General features: G+C 61.1%; 1 protein-coding gene across 1 annotated transcript in view; it reads right to left on the bottom strand.

Moving 5' to 3' along the window:
• LOC134044167 (dedicator of cytokinesis protein 2-like) overlaps window positions 1-20,475 on the bottom strand; it is a 44,207-nt gene that overhangs the window by 11,848 nt on the left and 11,884 nt on the right. Inside the window, exons 23-28 of the mRNA XM_062493272.1 lie at window positions 18,621-18,732; window positions 17,973-18,043; window positions 17,465-17,571; window positions 17,179-17,306; window positions 16,635-16,685; window positions 15,850-15,945 (exon numbers count right to left, since the gene is read on the bottom strand). Of these exons, the coding sequence (XP_062349256.1) occupies window positions 15,850-15,945; window positions 16,635-16,685; window positions 17,179-17,306; window positions 17,465-17,571; window positions 17,973-18,043; window positions 18,621-18,732 (565 nt within the window). The remainder of the gene's footprint in view (window positions 1-15,849; window positions 15,946-16,634; window positions 16,686-17,178; window positions 17,307-17,464; window positions 17,572-17,972; window positions 18,044-18,620; window positions 18,733-20,475) is intronic.

Below are 20,475 nucleotides of genomic sequence, written 5' to 3'. Positions count from 1 at the left end.
GGGGACCCTGGGGCAGAGCCGAGCTGAGGATGGCACCTCCGGCCCTTCCCTGTGTCCCCTCTCCGCAGGGAGAGTTCGTCCTTCCGGCGCGCTCGGAGGAGCTGGGTGTATTTCGTCAGAAGCTCCTTTGGACTGAGGTTGTCTTCCTTACAAATGATAATTATTGTAATTACTTAATAGCATGGTGGCATCCAGAAGCCACAGAGAATTAGTGGGTCTATTCCTGTCCCTGCTAACAGCACTGCTCCAGTCCTAACCAGTGTCCTGGGCAGAGCCTACCTCGTGTGTTGGCAGAGATGCTCTGTATGGTCGGGACTGTTTGGTGGTGGGGAAACTGAGGCACGAGGTGAAGGAAGACAACTCGCTAATTCCCAAATTCCCCTGGTAGCCAGCGTTGTCTAAAACTCATGGAGATAAAGGGGGGCAGGCTGCTCGATGGCATTGTGAATGCACTTAAAGGCAGGAATTTGTATTCTGGAAGGACGTTCTCAGTGCTGGGAGCTGCAGCTGCAGAGGCCGTGCTGCTGGCTGCCGGTGGGCACTGGTGGGACAGGGGCTGCCCCAGGGGGTCCCTGCTGCACCTGGGACCGAACCCCCCAAGCCTGGACCGGTGTGCGCAAGGGCAGCTGGGGCAGTGCAGGAACTGCTGGGCGGTGAAACCTTTCCAGTTTTTTTCCAGAAGTGTGCTCTGGGGACAGTTGGTGGCTTTCTGATGCCATTTCTGGCCTGTGAGGGAGCCCACTGAGCTCTTGTTGCCCAGGGTGCCCTGGCCCTGCCCAGGCAGCTGCTTTGCACGCTGGGGCAGGTGGGGTCCAGATGGGTGCCCAACCCCTTCTCCAGAGCTGGGGCATCCTCCCGGGAGAGCAAAGGGCTGCAGGGGTCTGCAGATGAGCTGGGTCTCCTGTGGCCAAAAGTCTCTGGGCCATGTCCCACTTCCCTTGTCCTGTCACTGCTGCAGGATCAGCCCATGCTGGAGATCCCAGCAGAGCCCTGGGTTTCGGTGCTGGGCACCAGCCGAGGTCTCTGGGCTGGATCTCCATCACAAGCATCTTCCCAGGTCCGTGTAGCCACACAGGGCATCAATAGGGTTTGGAGGAGGATAGTATTTCCCACACCCTATTCACTGGGAAGGAAGCAGCTGAGCAGGGTGTTCTTCCTCCCAGGGAGGTGTCCCCTGCAGCCCCGGGGGTGGCACTGAACCACAGCGCAGGCAGGAGCTCCAGGGATGCTCACCTGCTCCTCCAGGAATGTGGCCAAGGGAAGCCTTGGGACATGGAACAACCTCCTCCTGAGCTGCTCCTGCTCCTCACGTGCTGTCTGCCCCGCTCTGCCCGTGCTCCCCCAGGCAGGTCACTCTACCTCTTCACGTCTCATTAAAACAGCAATACCGATGCTCCTCTGCTTGGCAGAGAGGTGGGAACGCCAGAAGGTAGCACAGGGAACAGAGACACCTCTGCCATGACAGCCGTATTAGCATCCACAGGAGACAGAGGAATAATTTGGTTTCTGCAGCTTCTGAAGGCTCGTGCAGGGGCTTTGTACTCCCGTCTTCCTGACCATGTGCAGCCTCCATCTGCAGCACCGGCACATCTGCAGTCGGAGGGGAGCGATGGAAGTGGAGCTGGTGACCTCCATGTGCCAGGAGGATGTCGCTCCTCCTTCCCCGGCCGATGGGATCCCTTCCACGGGTATGAGCCACGGCACGTGTGGCCACGCCAGTCAGGAGCCTCGGTGGCCCCAGAGAGGAGCCCGCAGGGTGGCCGTGGGTGCTGGTGCCGTGGGGAGGTGGGTGGCAGGGGCTCCCTGTGCCAGAGCCTTCTCCTGGGCCCCGTGGCTGGGAGAGTGACTAATGTTCCCGCAGAGCACTTCAGCCAGTGACCTACATAGGGATGAGTGTGGATCCCTCGGCTCGTGTGAGCCGCTGCTCGCGCTGGGACCCACATGCCAGTGCCACTCCCAGAACCCCTGGGCGATGCTTGATGAGGGGCTGGGGGGATTGCAGGGCACAGGCATCCCAAGCATGGCCCTGGTGGCAGGGACAGCGCCTGTGTCCTCGACCAGGTCAGCCCAGGGGGGTCCTGGGGGAGCTGCAGTGGTGGTCGAGCAGAGCCTTGAGCGCTCCCGAGAGGGAGGGGGTCTGGCACTGCGAGGTCCATCAGGGACATGGGGAGCTGGCCTTGGGGACAGGAGCCAACCTGGACTCAGGGAGTGCTGGGAATGTGGCTGGAGAAGGGACATCATCTCCGTGCTGGGGACTGCAAGGGCTGAGCACCAAGGAGGGAGAAGAGCTGCTCGAGCGGAAGCGCTCCATTGGCACGAGTACAGTCGGATATAAAAGGGCCGTGATTAAGTGCCTGCAGGAAATGAGAAGGTCTGCGAGGCTCCCAGCAGCCGGGTTCTGGAAGAGCCTCCAAGAGAAGCATGAGGGCAGGGCATGAGCTGGCTTTGTGGTGGAGCTTCCTCAGCGAGGAACCAGATTTTGGGTGTGCAAGCTGCCTGAGGAGCTGCTCCAAGTCCTCCATCCTTGAGTCCCACACATGCTCTGATCCGAGAACAAAGGCCTCGAGTCCTCCCAGAGCCAAGGCAGGATTAGGCTCTGCTGTGGAGTGATGTGTCATGAGCCTGGTTCCTGCCCCTCCAGCACCTCATCCTCCAGTGCTGCCCTGCTCCACTGCCAGGAGCACCTCTCTCCTCTCTGGAGATCAGGAAAATCAGATGTGTTGTCCCACAAAGGCACTACCTTGCGAGCAGAGCCAGGTCATTCACTTCTCTCCTCTGCAGTTCCAGGAGAACCTGACTTCCTCTCTCATAAATCTCATCTCCTGGCTTCCTCTGTCCTGAAGAGAAGATTTATGTGTCTGCTCCATTTTTCCCTCTTCCACAGCACTACTGGCAAGGGTGAGGGAGAGGATAGGTGGAGAAAGGGCTGAAGCTGGCAGGTAACCTTCCACACAGGGCAGTGTGAAGCAGTGCTCTGACCTCTGAGGTCAGCTCTGCACCATCAGAGATGTATTCTATGACGCAAACCTGGCAGGTTTAGTGCCTCTTACTCACAAAATTCACCACCCATCAACGCCAGAGAAACCCAGTGCTGGGACCCTAAGAGGCATCCATGGGAAGAGATTCCTGACACTCCTTTAGCTCCTGGGGTCACTCAGTGGAGGAGAGATCATTCCCAACTGTGTGAGCATCCAGCAGAACCCACTGCTGCAGAACTCATGGCATCCGCTGTGTCACAGTGGCATCACCTGCGTTCACCTGTACACCACCGATGTGACCTGCTGTCTCACCTTATCCATAGCCTGGAATTCCCATAGGAAACAGAGGAGAAAAACACTCAGACCTTAAAAAATTGCTGAGATGGAGGGTCCACCACTGTGCTAAACCTTTCCAAGCTGTTCCTATGCCAGCTGGCCTCACTTTTTAAGGAAGTTGCTTCTCCAACCTGCCAACATGCATTTCCAGCTGCTGTGAGTGGAGCTTGGAGCAGTCACAGAGAGCCCCATCCTGCACGGCCTCTGTTCCATGCCCCTTGCCTGTTTCTGTACTGACTTTTTTTCCTTCCTTGCTCTTCATTTTCTCCCCTTTCCTTAGCTCCCCTCTGTGGTCAGGGCCGCGGGATGGTTACAAGCAGAGATGTGCTGGTTAGCTGGTTTTAATCCACTTAACGTGTGCCACTTTGCTTTGGGATCATCCTGCTTTCTTTGTTGAAATGTCAAATGCCCCACAGAAATCCGAGTGTGCTCCGCCGAGGCTTTTACCTCCACTGACCAAATGTGGAACCTCATCAAGCCCAGCAGCAAATGGGTTTGATGAGCCATGTTCTCCGCAGGCCCGCGTTGACTGGCGTGGCTGGTTCATGCTGCCATCCTTCAGAGGGGATTAGTCAAGCACCAAATCCATTCCCTGAACGGTTCCAGCCCACCTGCATCCCCCAGATCACCATGTCTGGGCTCTGTGGCTCCCTGTGCCACCCACTGGGCTCTCCTGAGGTCGCTGTCCAAAGACCACTCCAAGTAGGACCCCGATGTCCAGCAGGAGCACCAGGGCTCCTGCTTTGGCCCCAGGAGGTTGCACAGGTCTCTCCTGTGGGGAGGAGTGACTCCTGGAAGGGGCTGTGGTGGGCTCAGGACCTTGGAGGGGCTGCAACAGCCACAGGATTGAGGTGCTGAGCACTATTTCCCAGTAAATGTGTTTGAAGAGTGGCTGGGAAGTGCTGGTGCAGCTGAGTGCCAGGTGCCTCAGAGATGCCCTTTGGAGCCATCAGCAAGAGTTGGTTCCTCAGGGATAGTCCAGAAGAGTCCAACAGACAGAGCAGCCCCTAGGTTGCATCATCCTGATCCTGTCCCACAGTGGGACTCATTATCCATGCTCGGAGATGCTGGTGTGCTGCAAACAGTGCCCAAGCACGGCACTAAATCCAACCACAGCACAGAGAAAACGCAGGGAAGCGTGGGAGGGTCCTGGCGTGGGTGTTTGACATCCTCAGAACTGTTCCCAAACGGAGTTGCTCCATGTATAATTTATAGGCTTCCCTTTGTCCTTGTGGCTCGTCTCTGATCTCCCTGCGGTTCGGGAGGGCCGAGGGTGCTCCGGCGAGGCCCCGCTGAGTGACAGCGCCGCGTTTGCTGCGTGGGCAGGGGAACGGCCTCGTCCCACGCTGTGTCAGCCTCGGCTTGGCGAGGGTCCCATCGCAGCATCACAGGGCTGGTCCTGCCCTTGGACCGTGCCAGCGGCGCTCCTGTCCCGTGCCCAGCCCTTGGAGCCGATCCCAGCACCCTCTGCCCCACGCCCCCATTAAGGACCCCTCCGGAGCAGGCTGGCCACACTCACGCTCCTCTGGAGTGCTCGGCGGCTCCAGCACGGAGATGTGGCCAGCATCCCTCCGCCCTCGGTATGTTGCCCTTCCTGGCACGGCCGCAGCCGAGGATGCTTCTGGGGGCTCGGGCAGGAGGCACCAAACTCTGGGCACCGGCCATCGCTGTGGCACAAGGAGAGAGGTAACCCCACGTCTGTGACCTCAGCGGACCTCAGGGGTGGCTCATCCCACGGCCGCGGATATCCCGGCAGGCTCTGCCCAGGTCAGCGTGCCCCGGGCCAGGAGGGATGTGGTGATGCAGGAAGAGAGGACGGACGCCTCTGGCTCCAGCCCCAGCCAGCTCCCTCCTCCGCCTGTTGCTGTCCATACTAACGAGGAGCCCCATCCCATCCCTCGTCTCATCCTGCTTCGCAGACATCTCCGGGTGTCTGGGCACGGCTCCAAGCCCGGGAAGGGAAGCGCCGGGCGGCTGGCCGGAGCGTGGAGCAGCATCCCGACGAACACGGAGCAGGGTGTGCGGAGGCGCCGGGGCGTGCAGGGCCGGGGTGGGCGCAGGGAGGGCTGTGAGAGCTCCCTGCTCCTCTGGATCAGTGCTCACTGCCGGCGTGGGCAGGCACGGGGCACCGGCACGCAGCGCTTGGAAGTTTGGCTGTGCCGGCACTGGGGACTCCGGGCTGCTGTGCTGAGTCAGCGCTTCGTGCCAGCCGGCACAAGGCAAGACAGGGAGGGGGCCGGGGGTGTCTGAGCCGTGTGTTCGTCCGCAGTGAGGGCAGGGGGGCTGCGGAGCCAGCGAGGCTCCTGCTTCGGCTTGTGGAGAGGTTGCGGGGGCAATGCGAGAGCACCGGGCTGTGATCTGGGGCGGGGACCACGGGGATGTGGGACACGGGACGTGGTGTGGTGCGACAAAGCTGAACCGCTGCTCGCTGCGGCTGGAATCTCTGTCTTTGGCTGCGTCCCAAAACGAGCCGACAGCCTCCCCTGCACCCCGGGACGTCCCAGCAAGGCTCCCGGTGTGCCCCGTGCTCCTGGTGCCCGGGCAGTGTGATGGGCCGGGGCAGCCGCCGGCGGCTCAGTGGGCAGAGGCAGAGCCAGGTGGGCACGGGGGTGGGAGCTGGGGGTAGCTCTGGGACAGGGCTGCGGAGTGGTTCGCCTTGCATGTGTGGGGAGGAGGAGCCCTGCAGAGCTGTGCGGGATCGATGGCAGGGACGGGGACGATGGCAGGGTTGGGGATATAGTTCGGTGCAATCCCCCTGTGACCCCGGGTCCCGCCCCTGCGTCGCCTGTGAAGTGCTGCCGGCGTCAGTGACATCCCCCGGTCTTACTGAAGGTTCTCCCTCCTGCTGGCTCTCATGTGTCTGAAGTGGCTCCGCGTCCACAAAGCACGGTCTCCCCACCGCTCACAGAGGTGGTCCCCCATGCCTGCAGCCCAACCAGCACCTCTGGTTCCCAGTCCGGCCACAACCAGACGTGACATGTCCCCCGTGCCCATCTGGTCATGCCTCACTCGTGATGGGTCCCCTGTGTCACTCTGGCAGGATGGATCCCATGCCATGTCCCGTGCTGGATGGGGTGCCCCACGCCTTGTCCATCCCCCGCAGAGCTGGTGCCCGTGAGCGGCGGGTGTCCCGCGTGCGGAGAGTGCCCCGTGTCCGTCCGTCCGTCCGTCCGTCCGTCCGCCCCCACGGGAGCCCCTTGCCCTGGCCCTCGCCCTGCCCTCCCGCCGCCCGCACCCCGCGCAGGAGGCACCAGCCCCGGCGAGGCAGAGCTATTTTTAACAGCTGCTTCTGCTTGATTTGAGCTGTGAACTCGGAACGTGTTTATGCTAAAGGGCTTTCTTTTCCTTTCTCCCTTTGTGCTGAGGAGGCAGCGCCGCAGATCAAAGCCTGTCTCTTCGCGTTTGGTGATGGTGGGCTGGGAGGGAGCCGAGGCGGGAGAGGCCGGCAGTTCCACGGGGACACTTGTGTCCTCGGGGACCGCGGTGGCGTGGCCGGGTCTGACGCACCTCTCTTTATCCCCGCAGGTCCGGGAGCCATGGGCGGGCACGGCCGGCACCGGGCGGTCCGCAGCTGGCGGCTTTGAGCCCGGGAGGCCGCGGCGGGACGATGGGCTGCGGACGCCGGCGGGGAGCCGCGGTGCCGGGCAGGGCTGTCGGGGCGGCGAGCCGGGGGCTGTAGGGCCGGGCGGCGGGCAGCATGCCCGGCGGCCCCTCGCCCACCTCCCGCCCAGCATCCCCTGTCCGTGACGGCGCGGGATGAGGCTGCCCGCCGCCCCAGCAGCTCCGGGAACGGCTGCAGCTCAGGGCTCCGGTCGCCGGCGCTCGGCCCCCCCGCGCCCCGCCGCAGCACCCCGGCCCCGCGGCCCTGAGCCATGGTCAGCCGCGAGCCCGTGCCCGGCCCGGCCCCCGCCGGCGAGGGCAGCCAGGAGAAAGCCATGACGGTGCGCTCGGTGCTGCTCAACCGCGACTCGCCCGACATCGAGAGCCGCCTCAAGCGCCGGCGCAACCGCACGCAGCAGGTCCGCTTCAAGGACCTGGTGGAGGCCGGCGCGGGGAGGGCGGACAGCCCCCCGCCCGGGCCCGCGGCCGGCCCCGGCCACAACACCCCACGTGCCTCGCCGCCCCCCAGGGACCCCCCTGAGCCGGCGGCTCTCCGTGCCTCGCGGCGCAGCTGGCCCCAGGCGCAGCCGGGCTCGCTGACGCTGCCCATGCCCAGGAAGGCGTGCATGAGCACCGCCATCCAGACCTCCCCCAGCCTCCAGAAGCCCTTCCCGGCCCCCCAGCCCCGTAGCAAGAGCGTCTGCGATGTGGCGGGGGATGCGGTACCGCCCGCCGTGGCGAGCGCCCGGTGCCCGGGAGCGGCCGTGCCCACCGTGGCCGGTTGGGTCCGGTCCCCCGGCGGCCTCCCCACCCATGACCGCCCCGCGGTCCTCGCCCAGCACGCCAAGGTGCGCCGCACACCACCGCCGCCACCACCCAGGGACCCTCCTCCCCCTTACCAGGGCACGGCCGGCTGCCCCGCTGCCCGCTGCGCCCCTCCGGTGCAAAGCTGCGCCCCCGAGCCCTGCCCGCCACCCCCAACCTGTGCCCAGCTCCGCGGGAGCCCCCGGGGCACCCACGGGGTCACCCCACGCCCGGCCTCCGTGCCCTGCGGCCAGCCCAGGCCGCCCCCCGAGCAGCGGGGGCTCGGCAGGAGCGACTCGGAGCGGACCCTGCCCTGCGGCCGCCCAGCGCCCCCGTGCCAGCCCTCGCCGCACCGCCGGCAGCCCGTCCCCGCCACGGACACCCACGGCCTCCTCCGGCCACCTCAGGGCAAGCCCCCGCGGGAACCCCCGCCACCCCAGCACCAGCTCTGCGCCACGCTGTGGGGGGGACCCTGCTGCGCCTCGCCAGCCCCCATCTCGCCAGCGCCGGGCTGGCACGGCTCGGCCACCGCCACGCCGGACAAGACACCAGCTGCCATCGGCACCTGCAGCCGGCTCCGCGCCGCCGAGCCCGGGCATGGCTGGGCGGGACCCGAGGGGTCCAGGGAGCCGCTGTCCACAGCCTCACAGGGCCCCAGCGTGGGGACACAAGCGGCAGGGTGGGCAGGGGAGACCCCCCGGCACGGACAGCCCTGCCTCGCCGCTGAACAGCCGGACAAGCTGCACCACGTCCAGGACCTTCTGCAGCTGGTGGTGGTGGCCAAGGGGCCGGTGGGACCACCAGCGAGGGACGAGGACGCCCGGACATCTCAGGGAGAGAGCCCCCGGGGGCCCGGGGAGCAGGGGGACCTGCATTCCCAGCTGCAGTCCCTGGAAGGGGTGCTGGAGACCAGCCAACAAACCATCCGGGTGCTGCTGGATGTCATCCAGGATCTGGAGAAGAAGGAGGCGCAGCGGGATGGGTGAGTAGGAGGGGACAGAGTGGGGGGGCTGTGGGGACAATGTCCCCGGGAGCTGGGGATGTACGATGGGGGACCCTGACAGAGATTTGGATGCTGCTGCCTCCTGAATGTGTTTCAGTCTGAGAAACTCAGAGTTGCTGTCCATGTGCACGTGGCTCCATGTCTTGGTGAGAGGCCTCACATACACACAGTGCCTTCCCCGTGCCAGAGCTGGGTGCAGGGGTGCAGGTCTGGGGGATGACGAGGTGCTGGGCCCCTGCCTGGCTCAGGTGCAGCTGATTTGCCCACTGGGACCAGGGATCTAGAATGTCACATCCCAACGGCAGGCTTAGCCAGGCACCACATCCCTGCCCCATCCGTGGAGGTACCTTTGGCACAAATCCAGTGGCTGGTGCCCCCGTGATGGATGTGACTGCATCCCAGGGAGATGCCCAGCACCCCAATCCTGCCCTTCCCAGGACCTGCTCAGCGTTTCTTGGCCTCTCAGGCAGATTTGCCAAATGAAGCAAGGTGTTCTAGATCAGCCCACAATGGCCTGAAGGTGAAATGCTCCAAACTCATCTCACATGAGGGCAACCAACAAACCCCCAAGGGGTGCTGGTTCTGGCATCATCCTGTGAAATCTGATGCCCAAGTTTGCCGTGATGCATCCATTAAATCAGATGGTTTTGGCTGTGAGTGAAGCACAGGGAACACTGCCTCTGTGCCACCCCTGGAGCACTGTCAGTGGGGAGGGACCTCTTGGGGGTACAGGGCATCTTAATTAAGACCTCAACTCAATTTACTGATACAGTCAAACAGGCAAGCAAGATGCCCAGAGATAGGAAATCCAGGGTTAGGAAATCACATAAAACATTATCCTGGTGTCTTTAGGCTGCAGAACAGCACAGCCTCATTTGCCCCAGGTCAGATCCCAGGTGCCCACTGTGCATCACGGCAGCCCTGAGACATCCTGGCACCAACCACCAGCAACATCCCACAAAAATTTATATATATATATAAAACATAAACGACTACCCCAGGATGAGCTCTTTCAGCAGGCACACACACATATACATACCACACACACGCACACATATATATAAAGGGCCTCATGATCTAATTCAGGTGCTGGCAGAATCAATCCCCATTGCAGTGTGTAATTTGGTGCATTAACAGACCCAGTTTCTGAGTGCTGAGAACAACCCTGGTCAAGGTCAAGTAACAGGAGGACGAATGGGGAAATGTGACGTGCATGTGGGACACATTCTTTCAGCTGTGCCCCCAAAATCCACAGCCATGAAGGGGCAACGGAGACAGGGGGAAGGGGTCCCAAATGGACCAACAGCATTCACAGGGCTCCTTTTGTACAGAGCAGAATGAGAAGGGACCATCAGGGAGCACCTGCCAGCAGTGCTGGGGTGCAGGAGGACCCCAGTGCAGCCCTTGGGATCAGGGTGTCTCAGGGTTGGGGTCTAGCAGCAGAGACGTGGGGTGAAGACCCCTTCTGTGGGGAGGGAGGAGGATGCAGCAGCATGGGCTGAGCCCAGGCAGGAATCTGCTTAATCCAAATCCTGTGCACCTTCCCAGAGGAGGAGAAGGATGCTCTGATACAAAAGCATCAAAAAGATAAATTCTGAGTCTGGCGTAGGCTGGAGATTAGTCTGGAGCATCTCCTGGTGCCCATCTGCCAGGGCACTGCTGTGCCAGAGCACCACCATGTGCCTTGTGCTCCCTCCATGGCACCATGCGTGGGGAGATGTGTAGTGACCTCGGGGCTGCAGGTTTGGGGACCCTTGGGATGCGGCTTGGGATGGGAAGACACAGTGGGTAGGGTTTGGAGATGCCACTTTGCCCAGCACTGGTTTGCTTCCATCAGAGAAATCTGCAAAGCTGAGAAGTACCTGGCTCGGTATTAATTGGGATTGCATGGGGGAGAGAGGCTGGGATCTCAGAGAGGAAAGGGGTAGGATCCAGGGAGGAGAGGAGATGGATCCTAGAGAAGAAGAGGAGCTGGGATTCAGGAGGAGAAGGGCTGAGATACAGAGAGAAGAGAATCTGAGTCCCTGGGGGAAAAGGAGCTGGAATCCAGGGAGGAGAGTCCTGGCTGCTGGGGTGGGAGCACAGAGACACAGAGGGACCAGGGGCAGCAGAGGACTCTGACAGACCCAGACCAGGTCTCCAAGCTCACGGCACATCTCTGTCACAGGCGACACTCGTACCGGACCGGGCAGGACATCGCCAACTGCGGGACCTGCCGGGACTGTGCCTGCATCATCTACAGGTGAGGGCCAGCCCTGGCTCCAAGCATCCCATGGGTTCTGCTTCCCTGCGCTCCCAGACTTCTCCACTGGCTGTAAGGCAGGAGGGAGGGTGACAGTCAAGCCTGCACCTCGTGTCCCCATGTTGGGGGGCACCACACACAGACCACTCTTGGGTGTCTGGGCTGTCACTTGGGCTGGATCTGTGCCTTCCTCCCCACGGGGAGCAGCTCCTGCTCCCAGGATCAGCCCGGGTGATCTCCGTGGAGGAGCAGCATCTGGAAGGGGGCTGCTCTGGCACAATGGCAGAGCATTTGTCTCCTGTAACAGCAATCTATCGGGGAAACCTCGCTAGCGGCTGGTGCGTGGGCTCGCTCCAAATCCAGGCTGCATCCTGTTGTCCCTGTGCCAGATCCACACAGATGCCGCAGATGGGTTCCTGCCCCTCTCTATGGTTTGGGAACACAGAGCCTGGGCTTTGCTTCCCAGCATTGGCTTTGGGCCAGGGCATGGAAGCCCCTTTCTCTGCTGTCCTGTCTCCTCAGATCCCATTTGGCGTATGGGAAAAGGCATCTCGTGCCCCCCCCAAGCACCATCTTTGGGGGAATTGGGAAGGCTGTAGTTTTGCTAAAGCTTTCTGCCCTTCCAGGCACCCCTGGGTGTCCTTCTGCCCCTCTGGCCATCCCCTCTGCAGTGCAGATGGCTGGCCAGGTGTGTTCCCATTTTGCTGTTAATTAGGCTGATGCTGTTAGCACTGGGATGTGTAGGACATGGTGAGCTGGTCCCAAGCCATGCTCTGTGGTGCCTGATCACCATGGCACACATCTGCCCTGCCATGCTCTGTGAGCACTGTGCCCTCTCCTCAGGGCACCTCAGGCTGGGGGTGCCTGGCTGGGGTCCCCTCCTGTCCCTGTGTCCCCTTGGAGCTCCTGCTCCCTACACACACTTGCTCCACACTCCCCCTTTAGCTCCTGGGGGACTTCAGACTAATTAGGCCTGACGAGCCTGTCTCCACGCAGCATGGCAGTGGCACAGATGTCACATCTGGGGGAGGTGGCTCCCCAGAACGGCAAGATCCTGCTGGGGACTCGCCGTGGGTTTCACTGCCACCCGTGGGATGAGGAGAGGCTCTGGAGGAACACAGGGTGAGAGAGCAGGGACAGCACCCCCAGCACTCCTTCCCCTATTACACCCTGCACTCCACGCCCTTTTTTCTAGAAATGGTTGGGACACTCCTTGTCCTCATGAAGGGAGGTGACAGGAGGTGTCAGCGTGCCGGGGGGCTCGCAGGGAGCTCCCCGTGCGCGCGGTGGCTGCGCCACGTGCGCCTTCCCGGGCACATTCCGTGGCACCTCGCTGATCCGATGGGACATGGCTGGTGTGAGGAGATTGATGTGTTTTCCGTGTGAGGGAACATTGCAGCACGTGGCTGCCAGCAGCCAGCCCGCGCCACAGGGTGCTGCGGGGACACTGGGGGCTGCGGGGACACCCGAGGCTGCAGGGACACCGAAGGCTGCAGTGACACTGTGGGCACAGCAAGGGCCTGAGGGGACAGCAACGGCTCTAGGGACCTGGACCTGTAGGGACACTGAGGACTCCAGCATGGGCAGGAAACCTGAGAGCTGTGGTGGGGGGCACAGTCCCCCTCACCTACCCAGATCAGGGACACCCTAATTCCAGCTTCGCCAGCCGTGTGATGAGCAGCAACAGAGCCTTGCATGCTCTCATCACTTCCTGATGTCCTCAGCCACGGCCCCTGGGACACACAACCCCTCTCCAGGGGGCTCATTGCTCACAGGGGTCCCACAGACCCCTCCTGGCTTGCCCCCCTCCACCTCAGCACTGGTCCCCATCCAGGCCAGCGTCCACACACAATGCCATGGCATTGTCAGTGGGGCTGGATACAGAGGATGGAGCAAAAGGATGGGGCAGGGGAGGCAGCTGTGAAGGACCCACCCCAAAAGACCCCGGGCCACGAGGTCAGGCTGATATTGGTCTGTGCCTCTGGCAGAAGGGAGGCTGAGATGCCCCAGCGGGATGGGGCAGCTGTTTGGGAGGGATCCAGCCCCAGAACCCCTCACAGCCCACAGGATATGGGCAGGGGCTCTCTGAAGGCACACACAGCAGGATGTCCCCTCTCAGAGGTGTGCAGTGACCCCAGGAAGTCCAGCCATGTCCCTGTGCCCCCTTGGGAGTGCAGCAGGACTCAGCTTTGGGGGAACATGCACTGGTGGATGAGCTACCTGGAGGCTTGTTTGGGGACACTGAACTCCCCGAGGGCTGTGATGGGGACACTGAGCTCCCCAGGGATATGCTAGGGACACTAATCTCCCTGGGGGCTGTATCTGGGGATACTGAATTCCCCAAAGGCTGTGCTGGGGACACTGAGCTACACGGGGACTTGTTTGGGAATCTAAGCTCCCCGAGGGCTGTGTTGGGGACACTGAACTCCCTGGGAGTTGTGCTGGGGACACCGAACTCCCCGAGGGCTGTGTTGGGAACACTGAATTTCTCAAGGGCTGTGTTTGGAGGCACTGAGCTCCGCGGGGGTGCCAGGGGCTGTGGCTGTGTTTGGGGTGCCAGGGGCTGTGGCAGGTGGGGGGCTGCGACAAGGGGATGCCATGCTGCCCTCTGACACGGTCCCCTCGCCCCGCGTGCCGCAGCGTGGAGCACGATTTCCGACAGCAGGAAGGTCGCTTCCAGCGGGTGCTGAGCCACATCGAGGGCGACACGGGGCCGAACTCTCCCCCGACGGCGCTGGGGGCGGCGGGGGTGGCGGTGGGGGCGGCGGGGACCACCTCACCGCCCAGGCAGGAGCTGTCACCCGTGTCGAGGCTGCCGACAAAGCTGGACGTGAAGAAATCCCGGCGCAAATGCTTCTGGTTCCTGTGAGCGCGGTGCCCGGTGAGCCCGAAGCGCAGGGGCATCGTCCCAGCACTGACCCCCTGCCCACCTCTCCTCCCTCCCTCCCTCCCTCCCTCGGTAGGGTTTGGGTAGCACCAGCTTTTCTATTTTTAACCATTCCGTTGAACGCGGGGAGCTCGGGTGTGGAAACGGCGAGGGGAGCAGCGGCTGTATTTAAGGAGAATTCAATAAATTCCACGGAGACGCTATTTTTGTTACATCCTCTCCCGCCTGTGCACTTCTGTTCTGGAGGAGGATGAGAATGAGGAGGGGGCAGCGGCTGTTTCCCTGGATTTCCCTCTGTTCGGGGTTCCCTGAGGTGCCCCAGCCCATCCCAGGCTCAAATCAGTGCCCATCCCACAGCTGGGGCTGCTCACCGATCCCTCTCATTGATTCCTGCAGGTTAACTGGGAACACCGAGGATTTCCACTGGTCAGAGACAGTGGAAAATGGTCTCTGTGAGACTCTGGCATGGAGAGAGGATACCTGTCCCCAAAACCCCCGGCTGGAAGGGTGGGCTGGGCGGGGGTCTCGTGGGTGGGGATGCACTGGCTGATGATAGGAAGACAGGAATGAGGAGTTCAAATATCCCAGCCTCTGTGGGGTGCTGCCACGAGAGGGAAAACTCGGCAGCAGCGGGTGTCTGAGCACACCCTGAGGAGTGCCACAGCTCTCCCAGCAGGGCCACCGACCTCAGGAAAGGGGACATCATCCAGCCTCCTCCAAAAACTCTGGCCCTCCCCAGCCACGGCGAGCGGCTGCTGCAGCCACAGAGGAGAATGGAGGGTGGGCAGCTTTGGCCGCAGCTCTCCCGTTGGTGTTCACACCGCAGGAGCTGCACACAGTGTCAAACCCCATCCCGTGTGCCAGGGACACTCGGGAGTGTGCAGCCGGGACAGTGGCCCAGGGACACAACTGCCTTCTTGCTCAGCAGCAACGGGATGGATGGAGGGATGCTGTCCTGGTGAGGGCACAGCAGTTTTTGGTCCTTTTGCCCCTTCCCAGCTGCTGGAACTGCTGGGGCAGCCTGGACTGAGGGTCTGGGACCCTCGACTGAGTGCAAAGGCTGCGGCAGAGCACGGGAACCATGGGCGGTGCTGGGAGAGCTGCCAGACGGCACCTGTGGAGCCACGAGGGAGCAGCAAGAGCGTGGAACAGCCAAGGATCACTCCCTGCTGCCGTGGACTGAGCTGCACCACCCTCATCCCCCTCCTCGCCTCCATCGCTGCTCGGCGCTTTCGGCTCCGGCCGCCCCAGGCCCTGAGTCACAGAGCCTGAGAACGAGGAGGAAATGCAGGATGGAGCCCAATGCGACCCCGCATGCATCTCCTGCCTGAGTCACGGCTGAATCACAGCCCGGCGCTGAGATCGCGGCACGGTCCCGGCGGCAGAGCTGCCGCTCCGGCTGCCCCGCAGCTCCCCGGGCACGGCGCACAGCGTGGCACGGTGCAGCACGGCAATCCCCTGCTCCGAGCTTCCAGAACACACACCAACAACAACAGCTCAGAGCCTACCCCAAGACGCACTGCAGCTCCTGGGTTTGCCACCACGTCCCCAGAGAAGACCCCGAGCCCCCGCTGGCCCTGGCTCTGTCACCTCCCATCGCTGCTCCGTGCGGAGCTCTGATCCACCTCCCTTCATCTGTGTCCACCGTGCTCCTCGCACATGTTCTTGGCGTGTAAAAGTGCGACGGTTCACTAGGTTCCGTTTTTTTTTTGTTTTCCAGATAATGCAGTCCAAACCCTTCACTCACTGCTCCCAAAACAGCTTTTCCTGCACCTCTGCCCCCTTCCCGCTCGTCTCTATGCTCCCCCTGCTCCCAGCAAAGCTCCTGCTTTCCCCTGCATCCCACTGGGCACATCCCTTGCATCCATCCCCATCCTGCTGGGTTCTGGCAGCAGGGCCAGAGAGGGGCAGAGCCAGTCACACACACCCAGGCCCCCAAACCAGGGACACCTCGTGCCTCTCCCATGTGCCCAAAGGGAAGTGGCGCAGTGGGACTCACCCTCAGCGGGTTCTCCCGGTCCAGGACGATCACCCTGCGATTGACCGTGTGGAGTAGATGCTCCAGGATCACCTGGATGTGTTTCTTCACCTGTGCCTGCAAGGTAAGAGGTGTCAGGGCCATGGCAGGGCACGTCCCAGCATGGTGTGGTTCATTCAAGGGCTGGTGGCATTGGGGTGGCCAGACAGGAATGGAGCCTGATCCGCAGCTGGAGTCAGAGCAAGGCAATGTGCTCCAGCATAAATATGGGATTTGGGGTCTCTGTACAGCTCTGTATGGCTCTGTACAGCACTGTACACCTCCCCTGGCAAAGTGGCCACCTGGCTGGGGACAATGGGGACAGCCCAAGATGGTTGGGGGTGATGGGGACGGCTGCACTGGCAGTGGGCAGGTAAAGGTGGGTTCAACTCTCAGGGGGTTGAAGCAAGAGCAAAATCCTCCCCCAAAAGCTTCTCACCATGCTCTCCATAGAGGCTATTTCAGGTTTAAAAGTTAAGCCCAAAATGAGACATTTCACCACAATTTCTGAACTTTCCATCCCATTTCTGGGCTTCGTGGTGCTGTGAGGATTAAAGAACTACCTCACCCTCCCAGGACACAGTGTCCAACTCAGCTCCCACAGCGCCAGTCACTGCACTGGAGGTGTGACACCTGAACCTCCAAAGGGCCTCAAAAAGGGACCCCAGAGCAGCCAGAAAGGGTAGGAACAGAGGAAGGCTCCTGAAAAACCAGAACACAGAGCCCTGTGCATTCCCAAAACATTGTGTTGCTGCAGGGACACTCACCAGCTCCACATCCCCACGGTCCTTGTGCCGCGCTCGCAGATTTTCTGCGCTCTGCAATCACCACAAGCAGGGTTGAGACACCCAGGAATGGCCCCAGACCACCCCAGACAGGCCACATTTGGGTGGGTGGGTGCCCACCATGTCTCTGTCTCACATTTGGGGCCATCACTCTTCATTTTGGAGTGTGATACTTCCCAGGGGCTGACTGGCAATCACCGACCAGCTACCTTTCTCCATTCCTTCACTTTCTTCCTTCCTGCCTTCACCTTCCTCCCATGATGTCCCCACCACCCTCAGGTCAGTGTCATCAGGGGCCTGGAAGACCCTTGCCCACTCATGTAGATGTTGGGCAACCCACCAGAAACTCATTGAGGTGGAAATCATGAAGTTTTTGCTCCACCCTGGGATGTTTCTGCTGGATAGTGACACCCACAGTCCCCTGTCTGACTGCAGTGAACTCCAAACATATCCTGGCCAGGAATCAGTGCTTAACCCCACTCAGAGGGGTTTGGTCAGCTCACTGCCCAGTTGATTCCTGATTTACCTTCTGGGCCTGGTACAGCACTTCCAGGATGCTGCTGAGCAGCTCGATGCAGGCTTCCTCCTCCTCACCTGCCTGGATCAGCTCCTGCAGGACGGGCAGGGCCACCTGCAGCACCAGCTCCCGGCACTCTGGGGGGAACAAAGGGGCACAGGCATGAGGGAATTGTCCCCATCTGTGGAGCTACCCCAGGTATGAGGCAGAGGAGGGGTCCCTGTTCAGGGATTCATCCCCATCCTGTGCCATGGCCTCTGGGTGAGCTCAGCAAGGCCACCAGGATCCCTCTCACCGTGGGACTGGAAGGCTTTGCTGCTGGCAATGTCAGTCAGGGACTGCAGCTTCTGCTTCAGCAGGCGCTGGGGCAGCAGGTTCCCCACAAAGTCCCGCAGTACGGCCCTGCCATCAGGAGAGGGGTTAAACCAGGAGCTCCAGGTTCTGGTCAGGATGGGGCTGCTGGTGGGGGGAACCCCGCGATGGGCAGAGCTGTGTGGGGCAGGATGGTCCCACTGGGCAGCTGTGCCCACCACAGGCACCCAGCAGACAAACCCTGCCTGAATTCCCAAAACAAACCCAGCTGGAGCTGAGTTCCCAGGCTCAGCCCCTGCCCAAGCACAGGAAACTGCTAAGACTGAGCAGAACTCTCCCATTTTTGCACTGGTAAGGGGATCAGGAGGTAATTCCTGACCCCCCTGCCTGCCCTCTCCCTCAGCTCTGTGCTGGATGTGGGGACAGAAGTGGCTGAGGCAGGTGCTGAGCATGACACGGGGCTGGGGTTGGTGGGGGCACAGGGATCGTACCCCAGAGCAGAGGAGTCAAAGATCCCAAACACGTCCTCGAGAATGGAGGGCAGATACTTCAGGGCTGCTCCCTGCAGAGACACCAGAGAGCTGCCTTTAAACAGGGTTCCCACCAGCATCCTCTGGAGCCTCCCCCCGTCTGGGAGGCTGTGGGTGCAGAGCATAGCCCCATCCCAGACCCATCCAGCCTGCAGCAGCTCTGCTTCCCTCAGCCCCCTTTGCCAGCCTGGTCCTGGATGCAGGGAATGGGGCCAGGCCAAATCCAGGATGGGGACAATTCCCAGGAAGCCTTCCCAGATTTTTCCTCTGCAGATTTCAGCACATGGGCAGCCAGGGCAGCATCTGCCCAGTGCCACCGAGCTGCTGACCCCACTCCACACCACAGCCCCAGTGCACTGAGGGGCTCGTGGTCTCAGGGTGCATGAGGGGGGACCCTGGGGATAGCGTACAGGGTGGCAGCTCCTTCTGGCACCATGGGAGGTCTGCACACACGATGGACAGTGTCACCCCAAAAAAACTAACAGTGTCACCTCGGCATGGGCACAGAGAGTGTGATCCCAGCATGGGGACAGCCAGTGCCTGGCCTGGGCACCCTCCCACCCACCCCACACCAGAGCTGAGCCCCCCCAGCATCACCCCTTGCCCTACCTGGGAGAGCAGTGTGGGACCCTCCAAGGGGGACTCCATCAGCTGGTTCAGGGTGAGGAAGAATCGCTGCAGGGAGCGCTGGAACTCATCCACCTCCTTCCCCTCGTAGAGCCTGCAATGGCCAGAGTCACTGTGCTGTCACCTAGCACCGCCAGCCTCTGCTCAAGGGTCACCTGCCATCCCAATTAATTATACTCAGCCATGAACTTTTGGATTCATGGCTGGATCTAGTGGCGAGCCCTGGCACTGTCACAGCTCTGGCACTACGACAGCCCTGGCATCCACCATGTCCACAGATCCTCTCACAAAAACTATTTTTTTTCCTTATTTAGATAAAGCCTCTTCTCCATGATTCTGCAGCCCAAAATTTTTCAACGCAGTTCAGCACCGTCCCACTTGAGCAGGAACCTCCTGAGCCCTCCAGCCCCCCTCACCAGCTGGACCAGAGCGAACTAAATGAGGGACTTTTAGCCATGGGATTTGCAAAGCTGCAGGAAAACGGCAAAGCTGAGGTGTGATCACAGGAATCGAGTCACTGCAATGGGCACTGTTTGAGGTAATTCCCCCGTCACTGACACCAGGCAGTGGCAGGAAAAATTACCCAGCCACCAGCTATGTAAGGAAATCCTGGAATCATGGACTGTTTTGGGCTGGGAAGGTCCTTGAAGCCCATCCAGTCCCACCCCCTGCCATGGGTTGCTCCAAGCCCTGTCCAACTTGGCCTCAAAATCCAGGGGGACAATGAGCACTGACAGGGAAAGTTTTGCCACCCCCGGTGATGGCTAAAAAGCAGAAGCAGCCAGAGGAACCAGCAAGGAGGAAGTAGCAAGGGAGAGACGTCACCACAGTGCCATGGGGGCCCCTGAGGGGACACAGGGAGGTGTCCCAAGGTGGAGGACAGGGGCCTCAATCATCCTTGCAGCTACCTGGGCTCCTCACAGGAGCTGCAGGCTCTGCTTGTCCAGCTCCAGCAGCAGCACAGACAATCCCAGACCCAGCAATCTGCAGCAACTGACTCTAATTACAACCCAATTCCTGTCGATTACAGCCTGTACAAATTGCAGCACGATCAGAGCACTTAGAGGATCTGAGGAGCCCGTGTTATTGCACGTTGAGATTGCTGAGATAAAGGGAAGCTCTATAAAATCACTAAATGTCCTCAGGGATGTCTCTGTTCCAGGCAAACTCATTCACGGGGCTGTTTGTGAACGCGCCGAGTAATTAATTTCTCCTGCCAGGAGCACTCTAAGCTGGGAATCTGCTCTGTGCCCTCATACAGGAGGGAGAGACAGGTGCTGGGTGTGATGTTCTGGAGCTCCTCGGAGCCATGGGTGGGACACTGGGAAAGGATGGAAGCGGAGAGGACAGACAGGGCTCAAATCACACAAATTAATAATACAGAGTGAGGAAAAGTGAGGTGTGTGACAGTCCCTGGGGGCACAGAGACCCCCAGCACAGCTCCTCACTGCCAGTGGGAGCACCCACAGGGACCCTGACACATCCTGGGCTTGGGGTGGAGGAGGCAAAGCCTTCATTCCCCCCAAAAAACAGCCACCTGCTGAACCAGGACACCTGGGAATGGGACAATCCCACTGCTTTCAGTGCCAGCCAGTGCCCACCCTGTGCAGGGGGCCCTTGCCACGTGTGTGTGGGGGTCCCTCACTGCCCACCTCACTGCCCATTGCTCCCTCAGGACACTTTGGCTTTCGGTGCTGCTTACGTGGAACGAAAGAGGAACGTCACCGGCTTTTTCTGGTAACACCAATGGTCGTGTTCTGATTTCCTCCTCTCCCACGCCAGCCCGGAGGAGGGGTGTTTGTGTCATCACCCAGACTGGGATGTGAACCCCATGATG

This window comes from Cinclus cinclus, chromosome 5, assembly GCF_963662255.1.
Source record: "Cinclus cinclus chromosome 5, bCinCin1.1, whole genome shotgun sequence".
NCBI classification, from domain to species: domain Eukaryota; kingdom Metazoa; phylum Chordata; class Aves; order Passeriformes; family Cinclidae; genus Cinclus; species Cinclus cinclus.
The sequence above is the reverse complement of the archived record's forward strand: the minus strand, read 5'-3'. Positions and strand labels throughout refer to the sequence as shown.